Here is a 17276-nt window from a genome sequence, read left to right as displayed (position 1 = left end):
TCCAAATTTGCCCAGATTACTAAAATATTGATATGTTAATATGAGAATCGATTCTTGAACATAAATATCTGCTATGGGAGGAGTCGATACTTCAGTATATTTCACGAAACTGCTCAACCACCTGCTGTTGGGATTTTTGAGGACTGCAGGAGAGCAGGTTTGAAGCAATGATTGTGGCTTGTGACCTATACTGCAGCCAGATGGCAGGGGGCGATAGAAACGGTTTAAAGAGGTTGAAAACCGCGCCCCGTGTGCCCGCAGTGGGAAAATACCTGCGCCTAGGGACACAACCGTTGCGGCATTTAATCATAAGGCTGAAAAATGATTAGTCATCCCTCCGCCCAAAACACAAACATACACCCGCTTCCGCCCCTGGCTTGTTATAGTAGGCTGCAATCCAGGGGCGGAGCGGGGGGGTGGCTTACGGGGCTTAAGCCCGGGTTGTTTTGTCAGAAGCCCGGGGTATTTTGGAGTGTAATTTTTTCATAGTTAGATGCCTGGCTGACAACTGTATAAAACAAAAAGTACACACAATATTCGAAGCACATAGTGCACACTGTGGGAATTTACGACTGTGCGTGAATCCCCCCCTGATATTGGTATGATCCAAGCTCAGGCACTAAGCGACTGAGCGAGGGGGCGGGGCAGCTGCTGCCCGTGAGTGCGCTGTTGGAGAGACGGAGCCAGCCATACTAAGGAGAGCTTAAGTTTGACCAGGTACCAAAGCAAATCATTCGTACCGTACAAATAATATGACGGTGCATCACGAAAGATTGATATGAAACTGATCACTTGACCAATATTACGTTACTTGCTCTTCAAGTGAATCAACAAATGGCAAAATGAAAAGCCGAACAAATGCTATTTTTTTTTAGAGTCTTAGCTTACGTGTGTTTATTTCATATTCTCAGTTCTTACCCTCCCCGACTAAATCGGTTTCAGTTATGTACTGAAACATAAGAATGGACATTCGAGGGTTCTTTCAAAGAAAAAACTCAGGTAAATGTTATTTTATATATTATGCTTTGTATGTTGTTCAGTATATTTCTATGCAAAACAAGAGGGATTTCAGTACACAGCAGGATATTCACATTTGTAACCAGATATTTACATACACTTTAGGGAGAAAACATAAAACATTTTTACTGTACAACATCAATTTAGAGTAAATTTTTGTTTTAGATAAATATTGAAATATATTTTGAATTAGTTAAATTTCAGAATAAAGAGAGACAGAGCTATTTTTATCACTTTCATCAAATTTAGGAGTACATGTACACTAAATTTATTGTTAATTAATAAGAAAACTCCAGACGATTCCATTCTGAGCTGAAGAAGCTTCTGATAGGTTAGTAGAGTCCATGTGAGTAAATTGGTGGCACACCTGTGGATGCATATAAGGCAAAACACAGAGCCTGTTTCTTTGACATGGGAAAATCAAGAGATATCAACCAAAACACCAGGAAAAGAACTGTGGAGCTCCATAAATGTGGCTCAAGTTTGAATACAATTTGGTGCCATTTGCAATTAAGAAATACAGATAGTTTCTCTCTTTACTCTTAAAGTTAACAAATATGTTTTTTATATTTATCAATCTAAAAAAATAAACATTTAGTCTGATTTGATGTTACAATTAAAAAAGTGTTTTTATCTGAAGAGTAAATATCTGGTTTCAACTGTATATTTGATGATTGTCAGCACAAAGAGGGAGAGAGAGGAACAGAGAGGGAGAGAGAGGAGAACGAGGACAGAACAGATGAACAAGAGCAGGTGAGACACACATGTTAGTCAAATGGTTGTTTACCAAAAGTATCACCGTATCATAGGTACTCATGTATCTCGTACCTAGTGTTTCTTTTTAGGTTTGTTATTTTTCAAATTCTGTATTTATTAAGTTCTGCAGGCTTGTTTGCACAACAAGGCTAAATAATTATATAAACTTTTCTCAATCTAAATAGTGGACTTTGGTAGAATTAAAAAATAAGTGTAGTGCAGGTCTATGATGATTTTTAGTGCTATCATCTAGTTCTGATTCTGGTTCTGTCTTGGTTAAGTCCTCAGTAGTCCTGATTTTGAACTGTTGTAGTCCTGTTTTAATTCTGGATCAGTTCTGGGTCTGGTTGAATTGGGGTTTAGTCCTCGTGTCTTGATACAGCCCTGACCTTGTTCTGCCTTGCTGCTTAATTAAAAAACTAGTTTAAGGTGTCCTGCACATGTGATATATATTTTTCCCTATATGAAGTCATTCTTTTTTGAACAGAGCCTATTAATCTTTCAGTCATTTCTACACCCCCCCCCCCCCCCCCCCCCAAAAAAAAAAAAAAAAAATCCCACATGCATACTACTCTTTGGGCTAAGCCCCGGGTGTTTCAAATGTCTGGCTCCGCCTCTGCTGCAATCTGAGCAGGTGAAGTTCCAGAAAAAAACTCGCTCCTGTCCGGCAGGTGAGTGTAACTACAAGCTAACAAGCTTGTATGAGCTGGATATAGCCTCTAAAAAGAAGTAGACGGCTAGTGCTTCTACACAGAGTGAGAACGGGCTTGTTCTTTACCGTGGTATGCTTTTTTTTTTGTAAACGTCATTCTCCAGTCGCATTTAAACATTGCCGAAAGGGTTTTTCATGGCAGGTAATGCAGTACGGTGCGCCTTTATTTCCTAGAAAATGACGCAGTGTTGTTAAAGTTGTTCACTGAACAGAAAACAAGGGACTGCTGGTCACGTGATCACCAGACCAGCCTGCAAATCGGCTTCAAATCATCAACGGACATCGTTTCAGGAAGTGATCACACAACAGAGCCGGGAGCGAAAAGAGACGGCGTAGGCCTAACAAGGTCTGAAGAAGTATCAAATGAATACAGCGAAAGTTACAGGACCGAGCCGACAGCGAGAACTGATGATCAGCTGACCGATCAGCTGATCACTGCCGTCAGACTCTATGAGCTTTTCGCAGTGGCGCCAGATCAGCTGAGATCCTCCAGTTCGCCCAATCAAGTGTTTAAAAATCGGGGAATGAAATAGGGGCTATTTTGTCATATCTTGCTATTTTACAGTATTTTATTTCAGAATAGTCGCCTACAGCAGAGTTGAGGTTTTTTCTTCAGGATGAAATAATTAATAATCTATTAAAAACGTTTTTTTACTTTGAGACTTCTAAGTCATTTGAGACACTACAGTCAATAAATACAGATATTTTTTTTTTAGAAAAGAAAGGTGAACTGAAACTTACACTGGTGCATTTTAAGAGTAAGGAAGTGCTTTAATAAAGATGGAGAGTTGAAATCTGAGTAATAGATATAAAATGAAAATTATTCACAAAAGTTATTACAAGTAGCAAATCAACAAATAAAAAAGGCATGTCACGGGTAAAATAAAGATTTTCTTCTTATTATTATCCTTTTTTTAGTGAATGCTGAGGTATGTTATGTATTGTTTTATATCATTGTTTTGAATGTTTATGTATATGTTGTATACGTTGTAGTGACTACCGAAATCTTCCCCAGAACGATGAATGTGAGGAGAGTGCAAAAGACAGTTCTGAGTGTGGAACAGGAAGAGGGGCTCGGCGCTCGGGTCCGCAGGAGCATTGGGAGAAAGGAGGTACGCTCTTCAGCTGTCATGCTGCTTGCTGAAAATGCACTCAACAGCACTCCTCAAACATATGCTGCATATTTTATTTCCAGCTGAGGAACCTGGATCCTTTTTTGATGCTGGATGAGTTTAGAGTGAGCAAGCCAGCGGGATTTCCAGACCATCCTCACAGAGGATTTGAGACGGTGAGGCTGTGTGAGTGTGTGACCAAAGATTTACAAGTTCCAGATTCTCAAGTTTGGGAATTTGCTGCTCTTCCTTCCTGCGTTTGGTCTTTCTGTTTGGGGGGGGGAGCAATCAGTTTTGTATTTTTCCTTTAGAAAATTATGAGAATTCTTTCAGTGTTTTACAACACTTAATAGACAAAAAAAGAAAAGATTTAAAATTTGCATTTTTAAAATCAAAATCTGCAACAGGTTGCAAAGCAGCGTATGAATGTACAACGTGAAAGTACTGCAGTTGTCAACCTTTCAACTAAACGTTGTCACACAGTTTAACTAGTACATCACCAGCAGGTGAAATTCCTCCTTTTGTCACTAGATGGTGACATTAGGACAAGGCCCAGGAGATAAATGTACCACCTTCATTTATACAAACATTATTTCAGGTTGATTGACCTTTTTAAAACATAGATAAAGTCCAAGGTAGAAAAAACACTAATATTTCATGCCACTGTAAAGTTTGCATAAACTCACCTTTTACCCAGAATGCTTTGCAAGGAAACGTGCAAAGAATCAAATGAAGAAAAAAAAAAATCCCCTATTTTGAAATGACCAAATGCCCCAGCTATTAGTGGAGCAACTTTACTTTTGTGGGAGAGGTTATTTTAAAATAAATGCCAAATATTTGTGCATATTTTTTTACTGAATTTGTGATCCACATTTAGAAGCTTGAAGGTCTAAATGTGATTTTTTTTTTAAAGCAAATTATTTTCTAAAAGGTGATGTTGTCTTCACCTTTTGCATTTTACTCATTAATCGTTTTATGGATCACACAAATTAAATATGAAGTAGCCAAAGCTCTTTCTAGAATGGATATCACAATTTACACAAAACATCAGCAAAGCTGCTACCATAGCTATGAATCAATGAAGTGTGGCAGGCTTGACTTGTGTCTTCATAGTCTTGAAAACCCAGACGTTGTCCTTAGATTGCCGGACTTCCCCCAACTTTATTTGATTTGGCAGATGCGACTTAAATCTCCTGGTGTGGGTGGACAGGACTAGGCTTCACTCCCAGCATGCCTTTCAGCAGGTGTGTTTGTACACACTTACATGACTTTTGAAATCACACAGCTGTGGAGACAGATCGCATGCAGTTCACTGCGGGAGCCCAAGCGTTCCTCTCTTACACAGATGTTCACCTTTGAGCTTTTGACCTTACTGTCAGTACTTCTCTTCCTGTCTACTCTGACCACTCTGAAAAAAAGTCCATATTTTTAAAAGTTCCTGCTTAAAAATAAGTGAAAACAAGCCTTTTTGTGTTAATGAAGCAAATAAAACAATGGTAGAGTTAATGAAAATTTTTTTTATGTTTTATAAAGGATTTTGCCAAAACCTGTTTAGTAAAGGTGCCATAAAAGGGAAAAACTCTAATCATGCCTTTTTTCAATTTTAACTGTGACTAAATACTGATAATGGGTGATTATGCTGTTTATATGTGTCTTTCAGGTAACATATCTTTTAGAGGGGAGCATAGCGCATGAAGACTTTTGCGGCCATTCAGGACGACTGAAATCTGGAGATCTGCAAGTATGGCTTTCTACAAGGGGACCTCTAATGATTTTTCATATGTATACAGTATACTGTTAAAGTGGTGGATGCTCATATTAAACAAGGTCAAAGTTTCAAATAAGGAGTTCTGCACTGGCAGGAGTATTCCCTCTGAGCTAAAAACTCAGACCTTGTTCAACAAATCATACACTGTACATAAAAGATGGAAAGAGCCATCATGATGTCACCCTTTAATTTTTATGCCGCGTTTTTGTAACTGACTTCGACTAGAAAGTTAGCCAGAGTTCATAAGTTACCAGCTAAGCTTGGCTAGCAAGGTACCTCCATATATGACATACCTACGGTGGCTGGGAAGTGCAAAGCGCAACAAATTAAAAAACGGCAACAAATTAAAAACAAATAAAAAATCCGCAACAAATTAAAAAACCACAACAAATTAAAAATCCACAACAAATTTAAAAAACGGCAACAAATTAAAAATCCACAACAAATAAAAATCCACAACAAATTAAAAATCCACAACAAATTAAAAAAAACGCAACAAATTAAAAATCCGCAACAAATTAAAAATCCACAAAAAATTTAAAAAAAACGCAACAAATTAAAAAACCGCAACAAATTAAAAATCCACAACAAATTAAAAATTCACAACAAATTAAAAAAACACAACAAATTAAAAAAACGCAACAAATTAAAAATCCGCAACAAATTAAAAATCCTTGACGGAAAGGGATTGTCTGAAATACCGGAAGCGACACAACGATTAGCCTAATAGGGCTTTTGGAGAGTGATGTCGCGAGAGGGGGTGTGGCCAGGATTTTTGGTTGAGGCGCCATGTTTCTGGGCCGAACAAAGCGCTAGTGAAAGAGGAGCGAAAGTACACGGATAACCCCAGCTATGGTTCGTACTTGCTGTGCGGTCGGTTGTAAAGTTAGATCGCACGACCGGCAAGGGAATAAGGTTGAAAATGGTTTATCTTTTCATTCTTTCCCCACCTGGAAGCAACATGAGGCAGCTCATGTATCGGATGTTACCAAAAGAAGGCGTCTAGTCTGGATAGCAGCTGTGAGACGAGCTGATATCCAGTTCTCTTCCATCTCCAAATATCTGTTGGTGTGCTCCAGACATTTTCATTCCGGTAAGTTATGGATATGTTCATATCACTCTTTATCCGGTCTTTTAAGTCTGACATCACTAGCCGTGTCTTGGTCAAACTCCGCTGCAGGTCCATAAATCACACGATCACTGTGGCATCACGGAGTGTTGAAAAACTATCTAAAGTCTTTCATCTGTAATAAAATGATCAGCGTTCTGCTCTACCATGTGTAACAATTGAGTTTATCATCCAGGCATCCATGAAAACGAAATTAGCTGGAAGTTAGCTCGCTAGATTCCATCTAAATACAATATAGCATGTCCTAACTGAGGGATTTTGGAAACAAATTCAAACGTACAGCTCTGTTATCACTTCCAACATAAATGAAGACAGAAAACTAAACAGCAGTGACGTTTGTAGGGTTACTGAAGTTTGGCTAGCTGGCGTATAATGATGTGCTACGTGACGGCTAGCAACACAGCTATGTGAGCAATATATAAACACTCTAACTTTTTCCACTTGATAAAAGTTATCGTGAGGATTCTCGGTGGTCAGGAACAAATGTAATCTCATGGCAGGATGCTGTAAACGGACCAAACTTCAGCCAGGAGAACAACTGAGATAATCCATCCACAAGGATGAATAGGATTAGTCATTCATATACTGCTGCATGGGCTGGGCTGTAGCTACATCGTAAGGTTTTAAAAACTGAGCTTTCAAATGATTAGTGGTGATAGAAGCAGAGGGAGGCCAACAGTGATCACTTACTGTTTTTAGGAGTTTTTTGAGATTAAATAGAAGACAATACAAAACTTTAAACATGTTAACAACACAAAACCCATATTAAACGCAGACTACTTTAGGCCTGGAAGCAGGATTTGTCACACCATCACTTAAAGACCAGATAGCCTATTAGTTTTCTTTTCGATGCACTCTGAGGTCATAGCAAATTAGAAAAAAAAAACATCCTAATGAGTGATTTTGCAGAACTACGTTCTATTTATAGACTTGCTAATTTGGCATTATTGCAGCAAACCAGCCAATGAAATAGATGAAACATCGTGACTGGGTTCCAGCGCTACACAAGGGACCTGCTTCAAACATACCACCATGCCAATCAGATTACTTCTTCCATGTGAGGGTGAAGAGGTGACCCTTCTGGATAAGACAGTAAAGGTTTGCTGCCGTTTTGGTGAACAGTGTGGTAGTAAAACCAGGGAAAAATGAAACTTGCTCCTGTTAAATATTCTTAAGTCTTGTGCTGTATAGAATTTGTTTCCAAAATCCCTCAGTTAGGACATGCTATATTGTATTTAGATGGAATCTAGCGAGCTAACTTCCTGCTAATTTCGTTTTCATGGATGCCTGGGTGATAAACTCAATTGTTACACATGGTAGAGCAGAACGCTGATCATTTTATTACAGATGAAAGACTTTAGACAGTTTTTCAACACTCAGTGATGCCACAGTGATCGTGTGATTTATGGACCTGCAGTGGAGTTTGACCAAGACACGGCTAGTGATGTCAGACTTAAAAGACCGGATAAAGAGTGATATGAACATATCTATAACTTACCGGAATGAAAATGTCTGGAGCACACCAACAGATATTTGGAGATGGAAGAGAACTGGATATCAGCTCATCTCACAGCTGCTATCCAGACTAGACGCCTTCTTTTGGTAACATCCGATACATGAGCTGCCTCATGTTGCTTCCAGGTGGGGAAAGAATGAAAAGATAAACCATTTTCAACCTTATTCCCTTGCCGGTCGTGCGATCTAACTTTACAACCGACCGCACAGCAAGTACGAACCATAGCTGGGGTTATCCGTGTACTTTCGCTCCTCTTTCACTAGCGCTTTGTTCAGCCCAGAAACATGGCGCCTCAACCAAAAATCCTGGCCACACCCCCTCTCGTGACATCACTCTCCAAAAGCCCTATTAGGCTAATCGTTGTGTTACTTCCGGTATTTCAGACAATCCCTTTCCGTCAAGGATTTTTAATTTGTTGTGGTTTTTTAATTTGTTGCGGATTTTTAATTTGTTGTGGATTTTTAATTTGTTGTGGATTTTTAATTTGTTGTGGATTTTTAATTTCTTGCGTTTTTTTAAATTTGTTGCGGTTTTTTAATTTGTTGCGGATTTTTAATTTGTTGTGGATTTTTAATTTGTTACGGATTTTTAATTTCTTGCGCTTTGCACTTCCCAGCCACCGTACATACCAGCTAATTAGTGCAACAGTCAAAGAAAATACTAAAATTCCGATGATTCAACTAAAATGTTCCACCAATGCCAAACGTGGTATATTTCAGCCATTTGAATTAGCAATGCCGAAGTTTTGAGAGACAACTAAGACTTTAGCTGACTCCATTTGGTAAGTTCAATATTTTTATCACAATTTAAACAAGAGTGCTAACAAATCAACACTCTATAGTTGTCATATAAAGGGAAATTAGTTTTAGAGACCAAAACCAAACTTGGATATAGCCCTTATAAATCTGGAGATTTTATGGATTCATTCACTCTTCAAGACAGCCTCAAGTGGTCATTCAGGTAGCTGTTCTTTTTTTTTTTCACTCCCACAGTGGCTTAATTTTCCAGTCCCAGAGGCTGCCAGTTGGCACTGATATGTGGATTTTGAACCAAGCACAGCTGTTTCCCAGTATATCCAGTGTTTGCGCTAAGCCTCTATTGACTATAGCCTCATATTTGGATTCAGTAAGGCAGGGGTGTCAAACTCAAATACACAGTGGGCCAAAATTCAAAACTGGAACAAAGTCGCGGGCTAACAATAATATTTATTGAAAAAAAAACTTCCTCCAGATATAAGAATGACTCTTTTCTTATGGACTCAAATAAGTTTTGCTGGAAAACTGAATATGGAACAAGCAAAGCTTAATACTAAACAATATATATATTAGCTGTATAATACCAGTAGGCCAGCTCTAATAGTAATTTGGTATGGCTTCGCGGGCCAAATGTAATTAGGCTGCGGGCCAAATTTGGCCCGCAGGCCAGAGTTTGACACCTATGCAGTAAGGCTTCAACAGTAGAACAAGACTTAAGTTTATGAGAGCATATGAATCCTCACAAAACTCATTACATATGCATTACAATGTTGTGCACTCACACTAATTGGATATTGTGGCCTCTGGGATGTTTCCTCTGTTTTAAAGTAGTAAAGCAATATTCACACAAACACAGCCCACTGACTCAGCTTCAGTGTGCAGCAGAGGTTTAGTCCGTTCAGCTGGATTTGTTCTAACCCACCCCGTGCACCCTCAGTTGGCTCTTGTGGGAGCTGCAGATGCTCAAACAGACGCCTGCCTGTCCTAACTGAAAATCTAGACTATGTAGATGAAAGCAGGTTTTCATTAGAGGAAGAGGTGAAGAAGCGATCAGCAAAGAAAATGTTTGAGAATGTTCTTGGGTTAAGTTCAGATACGATGGAGCGTCGATTTTAGATGGTGACTCATTTTTTAAATCCAAACCAGAAGCTTTGTTCTAAGTTACAGATATTTCATACCTATTTAATGATAACAGATATTATTATTATTAATTTTCAAATTTTATTCTCTGGGATTTCCTAAGGGTTTGTACTAATTTTCTGCTACATTTATACATTTTTAATTTTCCAGTTTACATCAAGTAACTGATAAATAAAAACCTGCATGATGAACACTCTTAGATAAATGATAAGTGGGCAGATATAGTTAAACAAGGTTGTGAGCTCAAATTTCTAAAGGAGATGAGGAGAGACTCCCAATCTAAATTTGCAATTTTTTTCAAAGTCTATCAGTGGTTCTAGTTCCTTCTGGGCTGTGCTGTGTGGGTGTTTTTTTGGGGGGGTTTTTTTGTTTAGGTGGCTGTCAAACAGTATTACAGGACACCCGCCTAGAAGAACCCAATAAATATAGTTGCACTTAGTTTAAGTTATATTTCATTATTTGTGTACATACACACTCTTCTATCTAAAAAACACACATTGGCATACTGGTGACACCAGACCAAAAATGAGGGGATCACCAAGGTTTCAACACATCCTCTCAGGGAGATTTATGTCTGTACAAAATTTCAACATCCACTGTCAGCTTTTCAAAGCTGTTTTTTCCAAAGTGATGAATCAGTCGCTGATCACCACCATCCACACGTGTTAGGCCCTACACCAAACCATTGAAATGCAAATAGTATCCAGCCCACCTCTAATCCAAACACAAAATTCAAACAGACAATAATAAACTGTAATTCTTTTCATTAGTCCTATCATACACATGCTTGCACATCATTTGTGAGTGTGTCTTTTGTACATGTGAATTATTTCTCCTTGTCCACCAGTGGATGACTGCAGGACGGGGGGTGGTCCATGCTGAGATGCCCATGTCAGAGGAGCCGGTAGTGGGCTTACAGTTGTGGGTTAACCTGTCAAGGCAAGAAAAGATGGTGGAACCTGCGTACCAGGAGCTTAAAGGCTCAGATATCCCCAAACCCAGCCAGGGAGGAGTTGCAGTCACTGTGATATCTGGAGAAGCTTTAGGAGCAAAGGTGTGTGCATGTGTGTTTGTTTTTGTAATTCATCTGCAGGGATCTGATGTCACTAAAACCTTTGTCCTACCAAGTCTATCAGACTACCACCCTAAAACTGGGCATGGTGTTTAGTTTCCTGTTAGCTGCTGATCTCATGATGATTGCTCATTTGCTGGATGCTTGAGGCAAAAAGGAAAAGCCTACAAACAGTATGTGGGTGTGTGTGTGCATCTAGGATAGGGGAAGGAGCCTGTTACTGCACTGTTTGACCAGAGTGAGTGTCTGAAAAGAGGAAACTACAAATAAGAAGCAGATTGTTCGGCGCTGTGAGGGTTGACTTGTTAGTTAGTTGTGGTTTGCCTTTGTGCTTGTTCTAATACTTTTGTGAACATCGGTGGAAGTTGATGTGGAGGTTGTTTAAGGAAGTGGGCACTATTGACACATTTTAGGTTAAATGTAAGACTGAAAGTGAAGGAAATTGATCCAACTAGTTGTTTGAAGTATGTGTTTGTGTTCATCCATGTATGTGGACTCTAATATACCGACAATCAGAATGTTTTATTAATACCAGAAGACATTATGTTGTCAGTGTTCCTCACGACAGTAAGAAAAGTAACTAAACAAACAAAATTAAATAATACAATATATTACACACTTGTACAGTGAGGGATTGTATAGTGAGAAATGATCAAAGTTCCCAAGGCCATAGTAAAAGGACTTGGAAACAGTTTGCTGCTTGTGATATACGTGTGTGTGTGTGTGTGTGTGTGTGTGTGTGTGTGTGATGAACAAGGTTACTGCTGGTAACATTAAATCCTCTGATGTGTGCTGTGTAAAAAGAACAGTTCAAAGAAAGCATTAAAAGCCTCAAATGACACCAACATTACATTTATTGGTTAAGCTCATCACTTTGGTCTCCTGCCATCGTATCTATTTTTTTAAACCGGCAAGTTAGTTTAAATTTAATTGTGCCCAGTTTTATTCCCACACTTTGTAAATGTTTTCACAATACACTTTTAATAGCTGTTTACAGTACAGCCTTCTTGGGACAGCAACCATGTCACAATACACATCTGGAACAAAAATAAAGAGACCAAAGTGGAAAAAATGTAGCCTATGACTGTTACTGAGTCCCTCAAAGTAAGACATAAATAAACAAAGTACTACATGAATGTGATGACATTCACATTTGAAGGAGACTTTTTCCTTATCTTAATGCATTTATGTCAAAGCACTAATCATGTGTCTGAACTATAGACTAACATAATTATTACAGTGGAATTGTTTTTCTGGTTAACTGACCAGTATTTGCTTGCTTTTGGCAATATTCTGGGTCTCTACTAACGTCTGAGGGAAATGCGTGAATCTTATATCCTCACATGCTTCACCAGCTATTTGTTAAAAATGTCTGCTTGCTGTTTGATGTTGAGCAGGAGGTGTAGCGCTCTTTTCTGTTGAAAACAACTGCCTGTTACAGATAACAACAATGGAGAAAGAGAATATGCAGCAGTTAGCTATGCAGCTGATAAACTGCAATACAAAACTCATAAAAACTGTGTTTTCAGTCATGTGCTGTAAGAAATTGTATTTGCGAGTATTGCACCGGTACGTGTTACATAGGTGCCTGGTGGAGTGCGATGTGGAGTCAGCTATGGTAAATTAAGACTAAGACTAGTCTTAATTTACCATAGCTGACTCCACATCGCACTCCACCACACCACCACAGTGGTTGGACTCATCTCAAGGGGGGATGAGTCGGACTACAGAGATGAGGTCAACAGACTGACTGAGTGGTGTTCAGTTAACAACCTCCAACTGAACACCACGAAAACTAAAGAACTTATCTTGGACTTCAGGAAGGGCAGAGCAGACCCGGCCCCACTTTACATTCACGGGAGCTGTGTGGAGAGGGTACACTCCATGAGGTTTCTGGGCGTGCAGATATCTGATGACCTCTCCTGGACTGCAAATACTACAGCGGTGGTTAAAAAGGCCCAGCAGCGTCTCCACTTTCTGAGAGTGCTCAGGAGGAACAACCTGGAGGAGAGGCTGCTGGTGACATTTTACAGAGCCACCATAGAGAGCATCCTAACGTACGGCATAACAACATGGTATGCAGGGTGCTCAGCTGCAGACAGGAAAGTACTGCAGAGGGTCATCAACACAGCCCAGAAGATCACTGGCTGCTCTCTGCCCAGCCTGGAGGTCACTGCAAACTCTCGGTACCTCAGCAGAGCTGGCAATATCATCAAGGACCACTCTCACCCCAGCAACCAACTGTTTGAACTATTACCGTCAGGCCGACGGTACAGGTCACATAAAACCAGGACAAACAGATTCAGGGATAGCTTCTTTCCCAGAGCTATCACCGTAGTAAATAAGCACAAAAACAATTGAACCTATTCCATACCGTCACTGTCATTATATTATGCTGCTATTCATACTGTCATTATATTAATGCTGCTATCCTGTATATATTGTACATACTATTGTTTGAGTACTTACGATTGTTTTTTTTTGTACTTTTTATATTTGACATTTATATTTATTATTGAAACTTGCACCAAGGGAGTGGCACTCCAATTTCGTTGTACTCTGTACAATGACAATAAAGGCTATTCTATTCTATTCTATTCTATTCTATTCTATTCAAATATAATAACTGTTTAACAATTACTCAAATATACTCAAATATTTTATATCTTCAAACAAAAGAATAACTGTGTAACTCTCCTTGTTGCTGTCTTGCTCTCTCTTGTTTTCTTTTTCTGTTTCCTTTTTCTTTTGTTTAGTCCAACATGAGTTGATAATAATAAAATTCTTAATCATGTCTTTGATGATGCTTACATAAACATCTTGTGGTCACTCTGGAATGACGCCGTCTGTTACTGAACTATTGGTTCTCCAGTGTTGTTGCCAGGAGGGGACTGTGTTCTCCACAGGCTGTGTTGAATATTGGCATATTTGTAAAAGAGACAGAACAATGACTAATGCTTCTGGATATAAGAAGTGTTTCAAACTACTTTTTTCTAAAGCAACAGTAAAACAAACTCCAAACAAATGTTTGGCTTTTAAAATAAGACTTTTTAGAATAAAAATTAGGTTGAATCCATGATTAATAAAGCCTCTTGTTTCTATCCATGATACCACTTTGAGACTTGGTATTCTATAATCTTCAAATTTTCATATGTTCCTTTTTCCAATAAATAAATAAATACAAATCCTAGATCACAGCACAAAATGTAAATAGCAAAATGCATCTGCAAATAATTATAAGGCTTTATTTCATTAAAACATAAATGACCTGTCAAATGTTAAAACTGAGAAGTTGTGAATTAAATTAAATTTATGTCAGTGTCAACAACCTTTTTTCCGATGCCTACAAATGTCCAAAAACACAATAAATTCAGGTGGAGGTGAATTGTCTTTTAAAACAATTGACCTATTTTGTTATTACGCCTGTACTTAAGATATGATGTTTCTGTGCTTGACAGGTTGGACCACGTTCATCTACACACTATCAGGATCCACTCATGTTGGTAAGTTTCTTCTTTATTTGACTAATTATTACTTTCCTAATACCTATTTTATTGTTTCTTATTGTTTAACAGCTCAGATTAATGTAAGGAGATTGGTTGTGCTCCACCTGAATTCTCCTGAAAGTTGATCTGGTCATTTTTGTGTGAGCTTGCTGGCAGGCAGACAGCCTTTCGAGGGTAGTGCTCTGTTTGGATTTGTGCACTGGTTTCCCTCCTCGCTCGTCCTGGGGCCTTATCAACGTTACAAAAATGTGTGTGATCTCAGTCCAGCTGCATCTTCCTTTCAGCTTGATGGATATCGACTGTCACTCAGCTATGATCTCTTTAGACTAGATCACTGCAGGTGATCCAGCATCTCTGGAAATATAATAGTGCACCTGTGTGTAAAATACCACCATCTCACTGCTTGGCTTCTTATGCTGCGTCAGTATTCCTGTTTGGTCTGTGAACTATATTGTTTCATGCTTATTGAACAGCATGGTGTGATCAGGGAATTCCCCTCACATGCGAACAAACTCTCTCAGAGAATGAACTCATTTTCAGAGGCTTTGTTAGTTTGTTGAAACCTGTTGTGTTCTGTCAGAATTTCCCTTTTAATATCCTTCATTATGATTCAGTTGCTCCATTGTTACACTGCAGGGTCTCTCAGACTGGCTGTAATTTCGAGCAGATGTTTGATGACACGAGAGGATGAAAATGAGTTCTAAGATTAAAGAAGTTATTTGATTTTAAAGTCTCTAACTCTACAGGCAGTCCTCCCAAATCAGCACCAGCTGGCTTTGATGAATGAATCCAACACAAGTGGGATTGGCTGTGTTTCTCAGCATTTAGTGTTGGTGTTGCGAACAAACTGCTCAAGCAGGTTGAAAGTGTAAATGGCTGAAACATGGAGGTGGCAAATTTACTCTTTGTTGCTAATGATGCTTATTTCGACTCACAAGCCACAAACTTAATCACTTATATTTGTATTTTGTGTTGCTCTGTACATGATTTATGGCGAAGTACAATTCTATGGATGAAATGTGTACTCAGTTTCATTCGTCATAAGAAAAAATGGGATTAATGTGGCAAAATGCTGGGAAACTGTCACATTTAGAAATATAAATGAAGAATTTAACAAATATTATTATTATCATTATCAATATGTCAAACTTATAATATGTTTGAGATCATTTATGGCATCTTAAAACAAGTATGAATACCTTTACTCAAAGCAAAAATATATAAACTGATGTCAGTATAAAACGTGAGATCATCACATTGAATTGTTTTGCAGCACGGTAAAAGATACAAATATCACGCAGCTGAACTTGTGCTTTGCTTTTACTCGCTCACAAATATCATGCCTGGAATATTGGACTTCCCTTTCTTTTCAAGGCCCAGATGAGGAGCAGCAGCAGGTGGAGCCTCATCACACTGTGGTGTTTGGGGATGGAGACTGTGTCAAATTTGAAAACAAGGTTAGAAAAATGTCTTTCACCAGTAGTATGCTATGGGAATTTTCCACCCCCATGTCATCTAGTGGTGTCTGTGAAGGTTCTCAGTCATCCAGGTCATCGTAGTCAAAGGAGCTTGCGAAGAAGCTCTAGTGGTGATTTTTCTGCCTTTGTGAGGTGTTTTTAGTGTGAACTGTCAAGATGCAAGGTGCTGAACCCTAGATCTTTCCTCATGCAGTGTGATTGGTAGAAAGCACTTAAAGCTTTAGAATAAAGTGCCTTGTAAATGAGACTTGTAGTAAAAGTGCTATTAAAGCACCAGTCCATTTACCAAATGGTGAACATGTCTTTAGTCCCTATCTCTAAGCGGGGAGCTACTGACTTTGAATTGTGAAAAACGTTAGTCTGTCCACTTTAAATTCAAACAAATATTACTTCATTTCTTCTTGTGTTTTTTTCCTTAGGGCTCCGAGGTTTCCCATTTTGTGCTGATCGCTGGACAACCAATCAACGAGCCTGTGGTACAACACGGTTAGTCATTGGTGTCCTTTCCTCCATGCCGGCACAAAGTCACTGACAGACAAAAAAAGATGCTTTGTGTTTTTAGGGTATAGTTGATGTAACACAGCTGTGATGTAACACTCGTGTTGTGTCTGCTGTTCAGGTCCATTTGTCATGACCACAGAGGACGAGATCAGAGAAGCTTTCAGAGACTACCAGAATGGCAGAAATGGCTTTGAGAGGGCTCCAAACTGGAGATCCAAGATCAGGGATTCTGTTTGACCACCATATCCTGACACTCTTTTACCCCTCAGAAAACATTTGTTACTACAGAAAAAACATAAGGTGGTTTTAGTTTGGGATAATCATATAAAGATGGGAAAAGTTTAGTTTTTGAGAACTTGTTTTTATTTATTAATCTTTGATTTATGTGTGATTAAATTAAACTTGTTACATGAAATGACCACAGCAGGAAATATGCTTGTAAGAACTTCGTTGTGTTTTGGTACAAAGTAGCAGGGTTTGAATCATTTAACATGAAGTTAAGGTTACAGTAATGCAGTGGCCATGGTAAGAAGAGACACTGGCTATCAGTTTGAAACAGGAAATGGATAGACTACCCTGACCTCCTCACTCAACTGAGAGTAACTCTATAACACTCCCAGAGTTATTATGGCCACTACAGGTCACTGTCAAGTGTTTCAAAGGGTTGCTGTTTGCACAAACAACCTGTGGAGCTGTTTCAATCGGGGGGCAATCATTATCATTTATGTGAGAGTTACAGCACTGTGCAAAAGTCTTGAGCCACACCTCATTTCTTTATATTTTGCTTCCAAAGTCTGAACCAACAATTCTCCAG

The 17276-nt window shown here is 38.8% G+C and overlaps 1 protein-coding gene across 1 annotated transcript; it reads left to right on the top strand.

Annotated features, from left to right (window-relative positions):
- Positions 1–321: 321 nt before the first annotated feature.
- On the top strand, positions 322–16699 carry pir (pirin). Its single transcript, XM_085376432.1, has 10 exons — positions 322–389; positions 2392–2444; positions 3479–3597; positions 3681–3773; positions 5258–5338; positions 10753–10969; positions 14436–14480; positions 15858–15940; positions 16381–16447; positions 16581–16699. The coding sequence occupies exons 1-10, from the start codon at positions 322–324 to the stop codon at positions 16697–16699; spliced, it is 945 nt and encodes a 314-aa protein (XP_085232558.1).
- Positions 16700–17276: the final 577 nt, after the last annotated feature.

This window comes from Diplotaxodon limnothrissa, linkage group LG1 (genome assembly GCF_057381915.1).
Source record: "Diplotaxodon limnothrissa isolate DT_005_m linkage group LG1, D_limnothrissa_male_GT1.1, whole genome shotgun sequence".
Classification (NCBI taxonomy): Eukaryota; Metazoa; Chordata; class Actinopteri; order Cichliformes; family Cichlidae; genus Diplotaxodon; species Diplotaxodon limnothrissa.
This window is presented reverse-complemented; position numbering and strand designations above follow the sequence as displayed.

Excerpts from the sequence above, each read along its gene's own strand:
- pir (XM_085376432.1), top strand. The coding sequence starts at position 322 with ATGATTAGTCATCCCTCCGCCCAAAACACAAACATACACCCGCTTCCG. Across the intron at positions 5,339-10,752 it reads TGAAATCTGGAGATCTGCAA|TGGATGACTGCAGGACGGGG; the intron begins GTATGGCTTTCT and ends CTTGTCCACCAG. Across the intron at positions 16,448-16,580 it reads CGAGCCTGTGGTACAACACG|GTCCATTTGTCATGACCACA; the intron begins GTTAGTCATTGG and ends TCTGCTGTTCAG.